General features: G+C 40.4%; 1 protein-coding gene across 2 annotated transcripts in view; it reads left to right on the top strand.

Moving 5' to 3' along the window:
• Cntn4 (contactin 4) overlaps positions 1–19,037 on the top strand; it is a 456,937-nt gene that overhangs the window by 311,117 nt on the left and 126,783 nt on the right. For both annotated transcript variants that reach the window (XM_013010395.1, XM_013010396.1), the window contains 2 exons: positions 10,425–10,561; positions 12,116–12,245. In XM_013010395.1, coding sequence (XP_012865849.1) covers positions 10,425–10,561; positions 12,116–12,245 — 267 coding nt within the window. The remainder of the gene's footprint in view (positions 1–10,424; positions 10,562–12,115; positions 12,246–19,037) is intronic.

Here is a 19,037-nt window from a genome sequence, read left to right as displayed (position 1 = left end):
GAGCAGGAGGAAGAGGAGGAAGAAGAGATGGGGGAGAAGGAGGAGGAGGAGGAAGAGGAGGAGGAGGAAGAAGAAGAGGAGGAGGCAGGAGGGAGGGAGTGAAGGGGAAGAGGAAAGAAAAAGGAAAATGAGGAGGAGAGAAGATAAAGAAGAAGAGGAGGAGGAAGAGGAGAAGAAATAAAAGAAAAGAAAGGAAGGAAGGAAGGAAGGAAGGAAGGAAGGAAGGAAGGAAGGAAGGAAGGAAGGAAATTCTCTGTATCTAAGGTTTTCCATACTGCTTTCTAGTGGTTAGATGTTTCCAGTTCTGGAAATATAACAGTCTAGGGTGCCTGTGATGGAGAGTCAACTCTGCCCCTGGCCCCAGCTTTTTACAAGGGGATGTTTTTCAGGGATCCAAGTTGGAGAAGAAAAACATGCACTAACGAAGTTTGCCTTTAAATGCAGTTATCTGTTACCATGTGTGAGGAGAAGGACAGGATAAAGTTTGCTTCATTTATAGTTATTCCTCACTGTCAGCCACCACTAGAGTTAGAGAATCATCAGTTCAGTTGGCTGTCATGCATTTAGCTATTGCATCTATGTAGATCATTTTGTTCTTCTCCAACAACACATTACTGACATAGAAATTATCGCATTGTTTTCATCCTCACAGGAGAGCTTAATTATATGTAAATACTTGGCTCTTGTTTTTTTGTCTCACTTTTGAAATTTTTCTTGTTCTGAGTTTTCCCTTTGAGCCACAGCACCATTTCCAGTTTTCCCGTGGTTCATTGGAGAAAAGATTCTCACAGACTTTCCTACCTGGGCTGGCTTTGAACTGTGATCCTCAGATCTCAGCCTCCTGAGTAGCTGGGATTACAGTGCCAGGCAGACAATTGCTTACAACATTGAGGTATGCTAGGAATTAGAAACTAAAGGACAGAGCTTAGAAACATGAGAATCATTTTCACATTTTTTTGTTTTGTTTAGGTTTTTTTTTAGGTTTTGAATCCAAGCTGTTGTATACCATTCATTGTAACTAATTTGCTTACTAGTACAAGTTTCTTACTCCTACTCTGGCTTCATAAAATGACAAATTTTTTTCCTTTTTGCATTAAGACCATTGAACTTGTTCCCAAAGGCCCTGAGCATGAGCCTTTGGTGTTCCCCATTTCAAAGTCACTCCAGTTTAAGGCCCTTTACCTGACCCCTATGTTCTTGTGTTACCTGTGTTTTTAATATGTGAAGGACTCAGAAACTTTTTTCCCTTCCAAAGTTACCTGCCTAGCATGGTCTACTTTTAATCTACTCTTCCATTTGGTCATTCATTCATTCATTTATTGTGTATGTATATGTACGTGTATGTGGGTGTGGGTGTGTGCACGCACATGCACACACACGTGTGCATGTGTGTGAGAGAGAAAGGAAGGAAGGCAGGAAGAAAGGCAGAAAGAAAGAGAGAGAGAAAGGAAGGAAGGAAGAAGGAAAGAAAGAAAGAGAGTACTGGTGTTTAAACTTAAGACCTTTATTCTCACTTGGCTTTTTGGCTCAAGGCTGGTGCTCTACCATTTTAGCCACACTTTCAGCTTTTTTGCTGGCTAATTGGAGACAAGACTCTCTCGGATTTTGTCTTCCCTAGCTGGCTTTGAACTGTGGCTCTTCAGTCCATGCTTCACACCCTTCTGTAGCTGAGATGATAAGAGTGAGCTCAGCTCATATATTTGTCTTGACATCAAAATTTTCCTACAACTAGATATGTTATTAAAATGGTAGACATCTTCCAATGACATCTGTAATACATTATGCATTTGCTCATCAACTGTCTTTCATTACCTACAGTGTGGCAAACACTGTTAGATACCAGGGCTGCAAGAGGAATTCTTGCCCTCCAGGATCTGGTATTTGACTAACCATTAGCCAGTGTGGTGCTACTACATAAATTAATGAACTAGAAAAGCTCATATGGTGGTAAGAGTTATGAAGAAAATACTTTGCTGGCACCAGAGAAAGCAACTGGTGTGACAGAAAGACTGTAAGATAAAGTAGTCAGGAATGCTTGTCTGAAACTTGTCTCTATGCTGAATCCTGGACCATGAGCATGAGCCAGCTTTCTTCAGGAAGAACTTTCCAGGCCAGATATTCCCTGAGACATATATTTGAGCTGCAGCAAAGAAGCCAGAATAATATCATGAAGGGCAAGGCAAAAGAAGGTGTAGACTATGTACACTGAGAAAACTTTGAGTTTTATTCTCAGTCATGAGTAACCAAGTGTGTGTGTGTGTGTGTGTGTGTGAGAGAGAGAGAGAGAGAGAGAGAGAGATTTTGTGATGTCAATACTCGAGCTTGAACTCAGGGTCCCTCATTCTCCTTTAGCTTTATTTGCTCAAGGCTAGCATACTATGACTTCAAACACCTCCACTTCTGGCTTATGGCTGTTTAACTGCCGATAAGAGTTTCTCAGAATTGCCTGCCTGAGCTGGCTTGGAACCTCAGTCCTCAGATCTCAGCCTCCTGAGTAGTAGGCATGAGCCGCTGGTGCCTGGCTCATTGGAGGATTTTAAGTTAGGGAATGAATCAGTCTGATTCATTCTTTTCAAGTCCACGCTAGTGGCTTTGGGGAGAATAGATGATCAAAAACACCAAGGACAGAAGTAGGGCAATCGGGAATCTATTACTCATATCTAAGAAAGAACTGTTGCTTCCCAGGACTCTAGCAGGGAATACCATGAAACGATGAGAGATGTATTTTGGAGTCAGAGCCAGTACTTTCTCCTTTCATCCGTACCCAGTTTATTGATAAAGAAACTGATTCCCAAAGAGATATAAAGTAAGTGAATTATATTGACATGGAAAGAAGCATCCTTAGAGTCTACATGCTATCCTGGAGATTCTGAAACTTCGCTGGGCTTCAGAAGAACTTACAAGTTTTGTTCAAATATAGAATGCTAAGCCCTGCACACAGTGGTTTTGATTTGGAAATGTCCGAAGTGGCACCTAAGAATTTTCAATTCAGTTAATTTCCTAGATCGTGCTGCTGCTGCTGCTGATAGTAGTCTGAAGACTTTACTCTGAGGGTGATTGCTTCATGCTAGGCTGTTTCCAAATGGTAAAGAGAAGCTGAAATTAAATTACATGCAAGAGAAGGGGTCCCTACCGCTCTGGAATGATTCCAGCTAGTTTATATAGGCACCATAGACTGAGAAGTCTAAGTCAACCATCTTTAAAGCAGGGGGGGGAAAAGTATAAATGGGAACCTGGTACCAGAGGTTTACTCCTGTAATTTTAGCTACTCAGAAGACTGAGAACTGAGGATCATAGTTCAAAACTAGCCTGGAAAGGAGATTCCAAGAGACCTTTATCTCTTGGAAGTTATGCTGAGGTTTAAAAAGAAAGAAAAAAGAAGAAATTTACCTATGTGAGGGCAAGAGTCATAGCTTGATTTTTCCAGAAAGAACTGAGTTTGTTGAATCCATCTGAAGGTCTTTGCAAAAAAATAAACATATTGCTGATGTAAAATTTAAATTACCTGGCTTATTTATAAACTTCTAAATTGACTATGGCATCCCTGGAAGAACAGGGGACATAGATACTTTTTATCAAAATTGGTTAACCATAGATAAGTTAAGGGGCAAAGAAATAACACAAGTGCTGGCAGAGCCGAGCCATACTGTGGGCAGAGAAGCTGCATTAGGATTGCAGTGGCCAAGTCAGGGTGGTGGAGGAGGGAACACCAAAGACTAATTCACTTATTAGGAGATTCCTAACAAGATGAGCACGTTGGTGGCTCACGCCTGCAATCCTAGCTAGTCAAGAGGCTGAGATCTGAGGATCATGGTTCAAAGCCAGCCCAGGCAGGAAAGGCCATGAGACTCTTATCACCAATTAACCTCCAGAAAACCGGAAGTGGTGCTGTGGCTCAAGTGGTAGAGCGCTTGCCTTGAGCTGAAGAGCTGAGGGACAGTGCCCAGGCCCAGAGTTCAAGACCAACAACTGACAAAAAAAAAAAAAAAAGATGAGGATATTCCTGAAGATGTGGAAGTACCAAATGGATCCTTAGAATGGGGGACAAATGGGATTCTTCTTTGGCAGGAGCTGAAGATTTACTGAACAGAACTGGGGAAAAAATAAGTCAACTGGGTCAGACCAGATGGTTGAGGACTTTGAACTACTTGCCTAAAGATACAAAATGATGATGATGGACTCTACTAATTTTGTGTAACATTTTCACCCTAGGAAACACATTTCCAATCCTTAGCATCATCTCACACATATATTGCTTCCTTCAATCATATTACATTTATTTATTGATCATATCTATTAATAGAAATGGGCCTGCTTTGGATTGCCTTCAAATACGTCTTCACATGGCTGGAATTTATATTTTGCTCAGGGTTTATCATTGCTATTATCTTCAGGAGAGCTGACCCGATTGCAATTCCTCTGTATCATTGCCAGAAGCAAAAGTTACAACTTGTAACTTACAGAGAGCTAAAGAAATCATAAACAGGAGTGTGTAAATGGAGATGAAGCTAACAGAAAATGCAGGCCAAGCAGGAATTCACTTGGCATAAGAGTCAATCCAAAGGCTAAAGTATTCACCTATTCAAATCAGATGGAGCCTGACATTGTCATATTCAACCTTCTTAGTTCAAAGGAAAACCTAAAGCATTTTGTACAAAAAGATACCATATTGGCATGGCATTTTTTCAAAGTGTGTGTATTTCATCATCCAGTCATTTTTTTCTATGGAATTTTGCAAGATGTGCTCAATATTTAAAAGGCAAGAAAGACTGTTGTATTTGAAGAACCCTCAAATCCCATGTAGTAGTTGTGTTTTTTTTTGGTTTTGTTTTCTTTTTTTGGTCGATCATGGGGCTTGAACTCTGGGCCTGGGTGCTGTCCCTCAGCTCTTCAGCTCAAGGCAAGTGCTCTACCACTTAAGCCACAGCACCACTTCAAGTTTTCTAGTGGTTTTATTGAAGATAAGAGTCTCAGGGACTTTCCTGCCCAGGCTGGCTTTGAACTGTGATCCTCAGATCTCAGCCTCCTGAGTAGCTAGGATTACAGGTGTGAGCCACCAATGCCTGGCTTCCATGTAGTAGTTTTATCCCTTTGCTGGTGACTGTGTGTGAGGACTAATGGCCGCATGAAGGCCAGGAGTGAAGGTATTCACAGCTCAAGCAAGGGCGCCTTGCTCAGAATGCAACATGAGAAACGCTTATAAGGAAAACAATCCTTCCAGTGCTGATTCCAAGTCTGGAGTTTTAAGAGAAAGCTGGAATTATGAACTTTCCAGTTCATAAACTCTGCAATCACTTTAGCAAATGAGAAGTTCTAATGCCCAAACTCAAAACATTAGACTGGGATACATGGAGAATATCTTGAGAATTCAGTTAACATAGTAGAATAAAAATTCCAGGCTAAAAGATAAATATTTTAGAGCTATTGTTGTGTAAGTTGTTCACTGAACCCAACTAGTTAGCTCTAAGTTCATATATCTCATTATCAACAAACAAGCCATGAAAGCCATACTTCTGTATTTCCTGAAAATGATTCATTTTCTCCAAGACTGGAAGCGATCAGAAATGATCATGAATGTCTAGGAGTCATCTTTGCAATGGTTACTTTGCTTAGATTTTTAAATCTCTAGGTCTAAAGCCCACACTGGATGGGCAGGGGAAGGGGAATAATAAAATGCTGAAACAAGGACACACGTGGCCCATTGCAACAATGATATTTACAAGATACTATGTTGGAAACGAACTTACAACTTGGGGAGGAGAGGAGCGGGGGAGGTGGGGGAGAGAAGGGATAGTAAGAGAAAAACAAAGGAAGGGGTAACAATGCCCAACAAGAAATGTACTCATTACCTTACTCGTGTAACTGTAACCTCTCTGTACAGCATCTTTACAATAAAATAAAATTAAAAAAAAAGAAACTTCTGATATTGGAAACTAGAGAACCAAAGAGCTCTGAGAATAGTTTGGCCTATTGAGCTCAAATTATATCTGCTTGAAATACATATTATTATTGGGTATGATTTTATATGAGTCCAGGGGCTGGAATAGAGAAACATTGATTTACATCATTTCTGGCAGTTATTGAACAAAAAAAATGACATGAAGAGAATGACCATTTGTCTAAGGGAGTAGCATCATGACAGAATCAGATCCTAATGCAATCATTTAACCTTATGTTTGAATTCATAGCTTGAGACAAGACTTAGAATGGCTTAGAGAAGGAATGCGTTGGCTTCAAACTTTAAAAGAGTACAAAAGCTCATTTCTTATCTAGTATGTGAATTTGTTTAATTCGGTTTTATATGAAGGATCTTACATACATTATCAAACAAAGCATATTGAGGAATGCCTCTGGAAAAAAATACTACTAAATCAACTTACTTGGGCATTTCTTTGAGCTTGAGCTTACATTTGAAAAATAGTTGAAAATGTTGAAAATAGTTGAAAAATATGATTGAACTTTGATATTAAGTAATCAATGCCATGTAGCCAGATGATATTCAGTAAAAAATGTCATATACCCAAATGTAATTGAACCTTTGATATTAAGTGGTAAATGCCATATACCCAGGGTTACAAATAGTATTCTCCGTAATGCACTAAGTTGGAATATTTGTTATCTAACAATGTTCAACATGGTGACCCATAGACATATGGAAATACATGAACCATTTCCTCAATTATGCACAGGACTTCATTCAAATACCAAAAAATAACCTACTTCGATAGGAATCATCTAATCTACATGACTAGGAGTCAAATATATAACTATGTGGCCTTTGTCCAATAAAAATGCAATTGAGCCATTTAAAAAGACTCTTTTATTCATTGCTTTTATAATAGGATATGCTGTTCTTCACTTTTTGTTTGTTTGTTTGTTGGAATCGAGTTTGAACTCAAGGCTTTGTGAATAGGCAGGCTTTATTTAACCCATGTCCCCTGCTTTTTTTTTTAACCTTATTTGTCCTACAGAGTTGTTTCATGTTTTTGTCTGAGCTATACTCTGACATGATTTTCTTCCTCATGATCTTTCTTGTAGCTGGAATCCCAGACAGATCATCATACCTGGCTTTTTGATTGAGGTGGGATCTCACCAGCCTTTTGCAGGGTTAGCCATAAACCTCCTGATTTCTGCCTCCCAAGTAGCTGAGATTATAGTCATGAGTCACCGTACCTGGCTGGCTATTCCATTCTTGATGCCCATGAGCCCCAGTCCAGATAATCACCTCAAGAGCAAGACACTCAGATCATGTTCAATTTGGCTTCAGTGAATGGATTTTTAACCTTAAAAACAAATACCTAATGGTGGTTCATGAACAAAAATTAGTTGTTAATTTCATCTTGGCTAGCACACACAATTGCCATTATGTGTCTTGGTAAAGTACCTTGACCTCTATAACCTGCGACAAGAATCAGAAAGAATCTTTCCAAGTATTTAGTCAGTTCCAACTCTGAACACCTTCTCTTCAGGATTCCTTCAAGGCCCTCCTTTTCCTGCCCTTCCTCCTTTGTGAGCTAGCAAGGTTTGGTTTCCAGCTCTGTAATTTCTGAAAGAAAGTAATGAAGGAGCCCAATTGTTAGAGGACCTCTGTGACATTGAAATCCCAGCATGTGGTTTTGAAGTTTCCTTTCTGAACTTCAACTTGACATTGTTCGTTAAGTTACATTTGCCCTTCCATTTTATCCTGCGCCACCCCCCCCTTCCCCACTATACCTCCACTCTCTTTCAGAAGTTTGAGTTCCTTGTTAATATTCCACAGGGATTTCTGTAGCTTTTCTCCTTTGCTTTGTTGGCGGTGGAATGTGTAGGGGGTAAATATTCAGCAGGTTGAATGTGAAATCAGGCACACACTTCCATTAGCTCCATCAGCGTTGCCCATTGGGTTCTCCCAGTAGAGCTCTGGAAAAAGGTATTACCTTTGAGCATCCTGAGCATTAGCAGCGGGATGACATAAAGCAGCCACAGACTTGCAGCTCTTTCAAGGATGTGGGTTATAACCCTTCATTCAAGTTAATGCTTGTTGATGTTATAACTTTTCTTTTGAAGTTGACCCCTTTGGCCTCCCCTCTTATGCAGCCATGCATCATCCCCATCAGTAGAGGATTTGTAAAATTGTGTTTTGCTCTGTGTAAAACATGAAATTGCTTGTAGATGGCGGGGGGGGGGGGGGGGGGAGGAGGCAGCGTTTATGTAAGGGCCTAGAGACCTCTGCTGGTTAAGTGACTCACTGAGTGTTTGGTTTGGTTTGAGAGTTTTTTGTTGTTGTTGTTGTTGTTGTTAAAAGTTTTATTATTGAGAAGGTAAAATACCCAGCTTGGCCTCAATACCAGCAATTTCTTTTTGAGTTACAATATGGATGATTTTGCAACTTATTGAATGACAAGTCACCTAAGAGACATGTATAAATAATGAGTAGACACTGCTATCAACTCTGATTATTAAGTTTATATCAGTAGATACAGAATGCTGTGTGAGCAGAAGGCTTCTAGCTAATGTACATGTCATTGTAGTCAACAGCATGATTGTGATTGAAGTGGTAAGGCTTGATGTTTATGAAGACTTTTTGCCAATCCAGAGGCTTGAACTCAGGCCTGAACACTATCCCTGTTCAATGCTAGAGCTCTACCACTTGAGCCACAGCTCCACCTCTGACTTCTGTTGAGTAGTCTATTCGAAAGAAGAGTCTCACAGACTCTCCCGCCCCAGGCTGACGTCAAACCATGACCCTCAGATCTCACACTCCTGAATAGCTAGGATCACAGGCATAAGCCACCAGTGCCCAGCTTATAACACACAGAATTATTCTGGTCTTTATAGTCACTGAAACTAGGAAAGGAAGAACAGAACTGTGACTTTTCTTGAAGCACAAAGAGTGTGGTGTAATGTCAGTGGTGGGGAATGTGTTCAGCAGTACACAGTGTGAGAATTGAGTGAGGGTTGAATTCTGTTACAAGCTGTGGGCAGAACTGGATTTTCTGAGCAAGTGTGGTTAAAAAAAAAAATCAAGAGTCATTCAAGAATGACTCCAGCTTCTGGGGCCATCCTGTCTGTGAATACCAGTCTGTTACTATGGGCTCAATCAATAATGTGCACCAATGATAGCTGGAAGGAGAGAAGAGCCACAGAGTGTGTCTGTAGGGCCTGTGGCAGTGACATGTGCTCATCAGGAACAAGATTAACTACTCTAACAAAAGAGATCCTAAAACACAGAAGAAGCTTGTTCTTCCTGATGCCCTCTCATTTCTTTCTTATGTCATCATCTCTCCAAAAACAACCAAGTTTGTCTGGGGCTCCTGAGCTTCACAGGGTCATTCAAGGTGCAAAGTTGGCAATCTGTGATTTCATCCTCCATGTTTTCCATCCCTGTGTCTAAGGTGGCTTCGCTTCTTACCATGTCCCCATCCATGAGAAGTGGTCAAAGAACCCAGTGGAAATATCCCTAGTAAACAACACAGCAGTCACCTTCTCTTGCTTTTACTTTCACACACATACAATTTGCACGAACTTACCCCATACTCAACTCTTGGTACAGGAAAATTTGGAAATGTAGCATGAAGCTGAGAACTCCTGGCCCAGGCAAAAATGGGATGGTTATGGTGGACAGAATACTCCCACTGAAAAGAAAATTAATGATGATGATGATGATGATGATGATGATGATGATGATGATGATGATGGGGGCTGGTGGCTCATGCCTGTCATCCGAGGATCATGTTTCAAAACCAGCCCAGGCGGGAAAGTCCATGAGACTCTTAGCTCCACTTAACCACCAGAAAACCCAAAGTGGTGCTGTGACTCAAAGTGGTAGAGTGCTAACCTTGAGCAAAAAGAAGCTGACAAAAGTGTCCAGGCTGAGTTCAAGCCCCACAACCAACCAACAAATAAATAAGCAACTAACTAAATAAATAAATAGTACTTAAGAGAATGTGCCCATTGATTTTGGCTTATTGATAATGAAAGTTTTATCCATTCTGTCTTCAATGATAGAAAAAAAAACAATTATATGAACCCTGAACACAGGGAGTAGGTTTCCCCTGAACCTTTTTGGCCCAGCTTTGTTATTGATACAACCTGTAGAAAAGCAACTTCAGGAAAAAGCCCATTTTGTCCTTTGAGTTCCTATGGTATAAACAGATGGAGTACCAGTGGGAGGTGGTGGATGGAGAAGGTGAAGGAGGGTGAATATGGTTGAAGTCATTGATATGCTTACACTAGACTAGAACAATGAAACCTGTTGAGATTGCTTTAAGAAGGCAGGAGGGAGGAGGGAACACTGATCAGAGTACATTATATGTGCGTATGGAAATAGCACAATAAACTCCCAGTGCCACTAACACATGCAAATGAAATTGTAAAAAAATTTTAAAAAATCAGATTGAATATACTAAATCCATGCCTTTTCTTTGCTTTTTAAACTGCTATAGCACAGCCTAGTTGGATTCAAAAAATAAATGATATCCACGTAGCCATGGAAGAAAGTGTCTTCTGGGAATGTAAAGCGAATGGAAGGCCCAAGCCTTCATACAGATGGCTAAAAAATGGTGAACCACTGTTAACGCGGGTAAGCAAAGTATTGGTAATTGTGCCTTCATATAGATTCTAATGTTTACTGGGGTCCCGTTGCTGTGGAAACAGGAAACTGGTGAGTTGTTTCCAAAATAATAAGTGACTAAAGGCCATTAACAGTGGAAAAAGTGAAACTAAGTGCAATTTGATAGAAAGCATCTAGAAATCTAATTGTTCAGCTTTGTTTAGTGAACATTCTTTGGGTTTCACAGATGAACATATATGGATTTACAATGGAAAAATGGTGCGGGGTCATGCTACAAGAGTGATATTGCTGTGACACAGGAAAAAGGCCGACCAAGGCATCTGAATACAGCCAAAGGAAGCCCTTAGAATGAGGAACAGTTGTGTCCAGTTTACTTTTCCTTCGTGTGTTTGCCTGTGAACCTTCAGATGTTAACTAGATGTTGACATTTTCCTTCGGCTCCACCTTGAGAGCCACTTTGCCTGCTCAGGTTTCTTCCCCGCATAGGACACTCAGGAAAGCATGAGTGCTGCTTTGGGCAGCAGGAAGAGAATGGGGACTGGTCCTCCAGGACAAGGCCCTACCTTACTTTCCTTCTTTACTGGCTGTAGGCCCCTGGGACCCACCATTCCCTCAAGAAGTAAGCCAAACTCAAGTTATGAGTGTAAGTTGCCAATATGTAACTGCCATTTTCCTACCTTAGGATACGTGGATGCCTCATAACATGTCCACTCAAAGAATTGCAACCCCTCAACAAACAGAAGCCTAGTGCTTGTGTGTGCATGTATGTGTATATCTGTCCCCATGCATGCATACACGTGTGCACAAACACACATGTATACACGTACATATACACACATTATATGTACACATACTTACATATTTAAATAGATTCGTAATAGCAAACCTAGGAAAGAGGAAAGCCTCTTGGATGCTTCTGGAAATGCATACACAAATGGCACATGATGCTTACCGTGGTGGTCTATGCCAGCAGTCAACAAGTTGCCTAACTTTGGGATGACAAATAGGAAAGAACTCTTATGCCACCTGCTGTGTTTTTCCGATGGTCCTGAATGTTGATGACACCATTAATAGTCATGAGTTATGGGAACACTGGATAATTAACATCAATTTCTTTGGTAATCTTCGATGGGTATTAAAAAGTTCCCTCTGACGATTATAATTCTATTATTGTCATCTCAAAGGGTTACTTTCTTATCATTTTAGTTCTGCAAACTCTCAACTATAAATGTGGTTCTATTTTTCACCCTTTTCCCCCCAGTTAAAGCTCTTTCCACAGAGCTTATTCATCTGAATGGCAACGCTGTTAAACCACTGAGAACACAAGAGAATCCTACAATTGAAATTCCGTTTACCAACGGATATGCTCATGGTTCCACTTAGCATCTGACCTGCCGCAAGTTCAGATGGCAGATAAATAAATCATGCTATGTAAATGGCTTACAGGATGGTTATTTCCTCTCATGAAGCCCCGCCCCTCCCCAATATAACACATAGCAAAATGGCCTTAAGATCTTAGTTGGAGAAGGTCATTGCTTCAATATCCCTCTTTTCCTCTCACAGGATAGAATTCAGATCGAGCAAGGGACACTCAACATAACAATAGTGAATCTCTCAGACGCTGGCATGTATCAGTGCGTGGCAGAAAATAAACACGGGGTTATTTTTACCAACGCCGAGCTCAGTGTCATAGGTAAGTCTTTACACTGGAAAGAAAAATAAATAAATAAGTAAAAAGCCCTTTGCACCCACTAAAGTTAACAAGTGCTTTGCCAGCATAAATGTTCAAACCAAGAGAAAGTGTAGAAGAAATCTTTAGGCTGGAAACTATTGCTTGGGAAACAAGTAATGGAGTCTACAAGCAATAAGAAGAGACCACTTTCTAAATCAGCCCTTTTCTGGGACTTACAATGAATAACACAGTTCCCAGGACGCTCATTTTTATTCCTCTATCGACCACACTTCCAAATTGAGCAAAGTTGCTGAACTGCTTGGGAGTCTCCTGTGATCATTCTGATTTGGTGCTAACTCTAGCTTGAGAGGCATAAAGAGCTGACTTGGTCTGGAGAGGCTTAGTTGAACAGCTGACACAGTGAACCTGCTCTTCTGTGTCTGAGTTATTTCAGACTATGTGCTAATGGGCTACCCTTCACACACACTCAGGTGCAGCTCCTGCCCCTTCCCTCAGCCACACCAACCTCTCTGTTCAGCACCATTCTCCATATGCTACGTCATGCCTAGCCCTGCCTGTAGTGCAGGATGGAAAGAAAAACTGGCACAGAGCAGAAACTCAATAAATACTGAATGAGAGAATGAGACATTTTAAGTTTCATAATATGAATTACTGACCGAAGCCAATATATAGCTGAATGCATGTTTAGAGTAAGTTGATGAATCTGTAGGCATCAGAAAACAATCTAAACTACCACAGAAAGTTCTGGAATTTGACTAGTTTCAGTAAAAGGAAATTGAGGATAAAAACTAAAAACACTGGACTGGGAGTTTGGTGGCTCACACCTGTAATCCTAGCTACTCAGGAGGCTGAGACCTGAGGATTATCATTCAAAGCCAACCCCAACAGAAACAAAAATCTCTGAGACTTTTATTTCCAGTTAACCAGCAAAACTAAAGTTGAAAGTGGAGGTGCGACTCATGTGGAAGAGCACCAGACAGCAACTTGAGTAAGCTATGGAATTATTTTCTTCCACGAGACATTTCATTGTGTACAGTATAGAAATAATTTGACTCTTTGGGATCAAATAACAATTTATTATTAATTCTGTTAGAATCCTGGTGAGGTTATGTTGAGAGAAAAAAAGAAATTGAAACAGGATACTCTCAATAAAGAAGAAAAAATGGCATGGGTTCCAGCCAGTGAGCACATATTAGGATCCCTGAATGCCGGAGAGGAGATGCTGGCAATGTCAGTTCATAAGCTAGATAACAGCCCTACAGTTGTGAATAAGAGATAATTAGGAAGCGTATATTTAATAGGGTGTTCTCTTGGAATAGTTTTATGTGTTCTGCCTGAGTATTTAATATATATGTAACATAGCTACATTTAATGGATTGAAACAGCTAGAGAATTAACCTAGGTGCTAGGTGATTTATTCACTGTGTGGGGAAAATGTCTGAGAAATGCTGTCCTGTTGAGGTCAGTTTATTAAGAGGCATGATTATGGCTCTATCAAATAGAAATGTCTTTGTTTATAACTGTGATTAGAACTGATCATTTATTATGTCCCAAGGCAACTGCTCCCAATCTTTTTTCTTCTCTCTTTCCTGTATTCAGCTATTATAGGTGTAGTTCATTTGGAGGTCATCCTCCCTTGGACACGTTTGGGGTTTGGCATAACTCCCTGGGGGATAACCATCAGTCCATCCCTTCCTTCCACTCATGAAGTGATATTGGAATTCATCAGGAGAAACTTGAGTCTTCTATCAGTCATTTAAAAAGTAATGATAGCTAAGTTAGGTATTTCATTGATAAAAAAAAAATTAACCATTTTTGCCAGGCACCAATGGCTCACATAGGTAATCGTAGCTACTCAGGAAGCTGAGATCTGAGGATCATGGTTCAAAGCCAGCCCAGGCAGGAAAATCTCGGAGATTCTTATCACTAATTAAGCACCAGAAAAGCCAGAAGTAGATCTGTGGCTCAAATGGTAAAGCACCAGCCTTGAGCACAAAAAAGACCAGAAACAGCCCCGAGTACCAGAGTTCAAGCCCCAGGACTAGCACTCAAAAAATAAAAAAGTAATAAAAAATAATATAATATTTGTTTCTCCTGTTTAAGAATTTGTGTCCATGGGGCTGGGAAGATGGCTCAGTGGTAGAGCGCTTGCCTGGCATGCATGAGGCCCTCAGTTCGATTCCTCAGCACCACATAAGCAGGAAAGGCCAGAAGTAGTGCTGTGGCTCAAAGGGTAGAGCGCTAGCCTTGAGCTGAAGAGCTGAGGGACAGCGGCCAGGCCCAGAGTTCAGGCCCCACAACCGACAAAAAAAGAAAAAAAGAATTTGTGTCTGCTTAGTTCAATTATTATGTTGCTGACTGGAACTGTTGATTGAATTGCAAAGTTTGAAATATCTTGTCATACTTGATAAAGAATGTTTATGCTGCATCTACAATTATAGCATAAGGTTAGAGGATATTTAAATTGTTAAAAGGATTCAGATACCTATAATCGTTGAAGGAATGTCTTTGAGGGAGAGCTTGAAGCAAGAATTCAGATAGCTGTGATCATTGAATGAGAGTCTTGCAGGAAAAGTCTCTAAGAGAAAGAAGAATTGAGATAAGCTAGATAGCAAGGAGAGAAATTCTGTTAAATAAAGTCCAGTTTAGATCTAATAGAGTGAAAATAATTGACATATAAACTGTGCCTCAGAGTTATTCTTACCTAGAGGGAAGGAGACTGGCCTTATTTAAATATCAGTGTCAGTCTCTGGGCTGCCCCTTTGGTGGTAGCTAAGAGGATACATTAAGGCCGCCCACACCTATCCTCCTAGCTACTCAAGAGGCTGAGATCTAAGGATCACAGGTCAAAGCTAGCCCTGGCGGGAAAGTCTATGAGACTCTTATCTCCAATAAACCACTAGAAAACAGGAAGTGGTGCTGAGGCTCAAGTGGTACAGCTCAGGTGGTACAAAAGAGCTCAGGAAGAATGCTCAGGCCCTGAGTTCAAGCCCCATGACCAACAACAACAAAAACAAGATGACAAGCTAGAAGGTTAGGTGGAGGATCAAGCACACCTCTGGAAAGTCAGCTTCTAGCTGGAGGCACCAAGCACCTGGCATTTGTGTAATTAGGACCAGAAAATAGAATCCAAGTGAAAATACCAACAGCATTCTAGCCACAGGACAATGTCTTTTGCTAACCCTGAGCCTTGGTTCCCTTGGCCAGTTTATTATAACTAGTTTGCTATGATTTCAAAATGGGATGAGTGATCCCTAAGAGTGATCCCTAAGGATCCCTGCTCCAGCTATCTGACTTCTCAAGGACTGTGTATGAGACAGATGTTGCTTCTTTCTCGAGGAAGTCTTTATTTTTTCTTCTGTAACCAAAAGAAAACAAGGCAACTAATAATCAAACTAAGAGGAAAGAAAGGAAAAAGGATATATAAAAACATATAGTATGGGCACATGGACTCACGCCTGTAATCCTAGCTATGCAGTGAAGGTGAAACCTGAGGATCGTGGTTCAAAGCCAGCCCAGGCAAGAATTCTGTGAGACTCTTATCTCTAATTAACCACCATAAATCCAGAAGTGAAGTTGTGGCTTGAAGTCATTAGTCTTGAGCAAAAGAGCTCAGGGACAGTACCCAGGCTCTCAGTTCAAGCCCCACAACTAACAAAAGAAAAAAACCCATAAAGTACACAAAGTGGATCCATTAAGAGGTATCACGTGCCACTTCAACCTATGGGTGCATTTTGTCCTGTTTAAGATTAAACATACCTATCTCATCAAACCTCATCATTTTTCATGAGTAGAATGTTCTATACCCTCGCTTCTAGCCTTTTGAGTTTTGTACATCACTGTTATCTATCATTCACCTACTGGGCATTGGCACAGCCGTTTTTCTCCCTGTCTGTGGCTGAGTTTCCATGGGTCAGCCTTTTTCCTTTCCTCCCTCCCCGTTGGTCTCCCTGACTTCCTGAACCCAGCACAGCTCTGTGGGCCCTGAGGAAGCTCTCCTGCCCCAGGAGTGGACATCTGACCCTGGCATGACAGGCTTTTCAGTAACAAGTCACTGCTGATCCAATTAAAGCCCAACACAAGCTTGAGCAACTATCCAGTTAATTTGGCATTTATCCAGATGATTGGTTCCCAAATTAGAAAACCATTAGGAATAGACTAAAAGTTATTTCAAAGGGACTTTCCCAAGTGCTCATCTAGCTCTAAGTCGGATTCCTCCCCTGCCTCATTGAGCCAGATTACAAAACAGTCAAACATCCCCCAGTGTGCTTAGCAAGGAATGAAAGGACAAATGCCTTTGTTTTCCAGATGAAGTGATCTGGGCGGAAACTTAACCTCAATTGTCCTGAAGAGGCAATCATGATGCTGGAATCTCACATTCAACTTTGATACCTTAGCTGTAGGCAAAGGATGAAATCACTTGCTATAAAAACTAAGAGATGACACATGAAAACCTTTTGCAAACTCAGAAGTGTTTGTAGCAATGTAGCAACTCTTTGATATTGTTTGCTACTGTCAAAACCGGTAACATCGTTTCTACAGCATCTGTCTACTCTGTTTCTGTAATTACCAAATTTTACTCTAGGCTATGATCATCTGATGAGCTGTGATATGTCATGACGTTACATAATGCTCTGTGTCAACTAAAACTGTGTGTCTGAGACCTAGGCACTTAGTTCCTTCTCTGTCTCCTGACCAGCACAAATGTGTGAGCTTGGATGTGATCAAGGGATCACATCCAAAGGTTGTTGAGTTTTCACAAGTCCTGATAATCAACCTTTGCTTCTCTATCAAAATCACATAGCACATGGAAACACAGATTGCTGAGCCCTACCCTTTTGAACTTCTAATTTAGTCGTTCTAAGATGAGACCTGAGAGATTCCATTTGTAAAAGTTGCTGATGTTGCTGGTCCAAGACCACACCTTGAAAACCTCTTTATGACACCCCATAGGCTCACTTCTGTTCACTCAGCCAACAGTTCTATTATATAGCAAAGTGACTCATAAGCAAATAGAACACGTTAATAATATACACTCCTTTCCTAACCACCAGCATTAGATTTGCATAAAGGTTTATGGCCTCGTGCCAAATATAATAAAAAGGCCATTAATTTGGACTGCTATTAGAAGGTCATTTCAATTGCAGGTTTAAAAGGTGTATATTGTCTTGTTATGATTCTAAAGGCAAGATGGATCAAAGGAGGTTAACAAGGGTTTAGCAGCTGAAGCCTTACTTCAGGCCTTACGTGGGAATGATGTTTTTTTTAAATCAGCATGTTAATTATTGTGTAAGAAATGATATTCTGAAGTGGCTTTAAGATGTTTTCCTTGGAATAAGAAGGAGTTTTTACTCATATTTATGTAATTAATTTTTGGCTTTTAAACATTTCATAAAAAATAAAATAAGAAAGGAAAAGGCTATGCCTGATCTTTCTTGTTGGCAGAGAAAGCACTGAGAGATCTTGAAATGGTGCTTGTGCCCAAAAGCATTTGGCAGCTTTCACAGAGCTTGCGATGCCAACATCGAAGAGGTGTTTCCTATCCACACTAGGATATACGACTCAGCAATAAAAGAAGCTGTCGATACGCACAACGACTTGGATAGAGCTCAAGAGCATTTTTCTCAGTGGGGGGAAAAACTCCTCTAAGGTTATATACTATATGAGGATAGATAGATAAAAATAGATATAGATGCACACACATCCAAATCTAGGTTATATAAAATAGATATATACATACATATATCTATGTATGTATATACACACATGTATATATCTATGTATGTATATACATAGATATATACATGTGTGTATGTATACACACACATATGCATGGGCATGTGTATATGAAACCAAACTATACAGATAAAGAAGTTGGGTTTAGGGATTGGATTGGTAGCCAGGAAAGAACAAAACATGACTATGCAGCAGGAGAATCTGTATGGCACATTCTTGATCTTTACCACAATGATGCTTATTCAAATCCACATATGTAAATAACATAAACTTATCCACCTGTCTTACCCCCATGGTCATCTTCTTTCTCTTGATATTATGATGATTTTGGAGAAGATGTAATTATTGGGAAAAGTTGCACGGAGGATGTACAGAACCTCTCTGTATTATTCCTACAGATCTGTAATTATTCCAAATTTTATTTACTCACTTATTTTTGTCAAACAAAGATGTGCTTTTCTGACTCTAAGAAGATGTGCAGCAGACAAGCCCCTGGACTCCCTTGCTGACAGTTGTGTGGTCATGGAACCCGCAGTGGGGAAGGAGAGGCATAAAGGACTTAATCTGGGCCAAACATTATGCTAAGTACTTGATGTACAACATGTGTATTCTATCATGTAATCCCCCAAACATCCTTACAACTGTGAACATTATGGGGTTTTTTCTACTTTATAATAACTCACCCAAAGGAACATGAGCACATAAATGCAATCAATGGCTCTAACAGAAGGGTGATTAGGGGCTCAGGAAACAAGCCACTCAGTGAATTAAATCAAGTCAAATAGGGTGTGGGTATTAGGAACTTCAGAACAGATGCCTCCTGCTGTCCCCAGAGGACAAAAAGTCAGAGCTCTGCTCAGAATCTCCTTGTGCTTCTTATTCCTTATCGGGGAGGGAAGATTTTCGAACAGCCAATCTAAAATCGAAGAAACCGCTCTGTAGCCAGCTTTCTCCATAGCTATGGGCAAGCAAGGATAAGTTTGGGTTTTTATCTTCTGATAGTAGCATTATCTCCTCAGTGGTGGAGAGACTGGAATTAATGCATTCACTCTAGGT

Source organism: Dipodomys ordii, unplaced genomic scaffold (assembly GCF_000151885.1).
Source record: "Dipodomys ordii isolate 6190 unplaced genomic scaffold, Dord_2.0 Scaffold12, whole genome shotgun sequence".
NCBI lineage: Eukaryota > Metazoa > Chordata > Mammalia > Rodentia > Heteromyidae > Dipodomys > Dipodomys ordii.
Note: the sequence above shows the minus strand (reverse complement) of the source record. Positions and strands in the feature narration are given on the sequence as shown.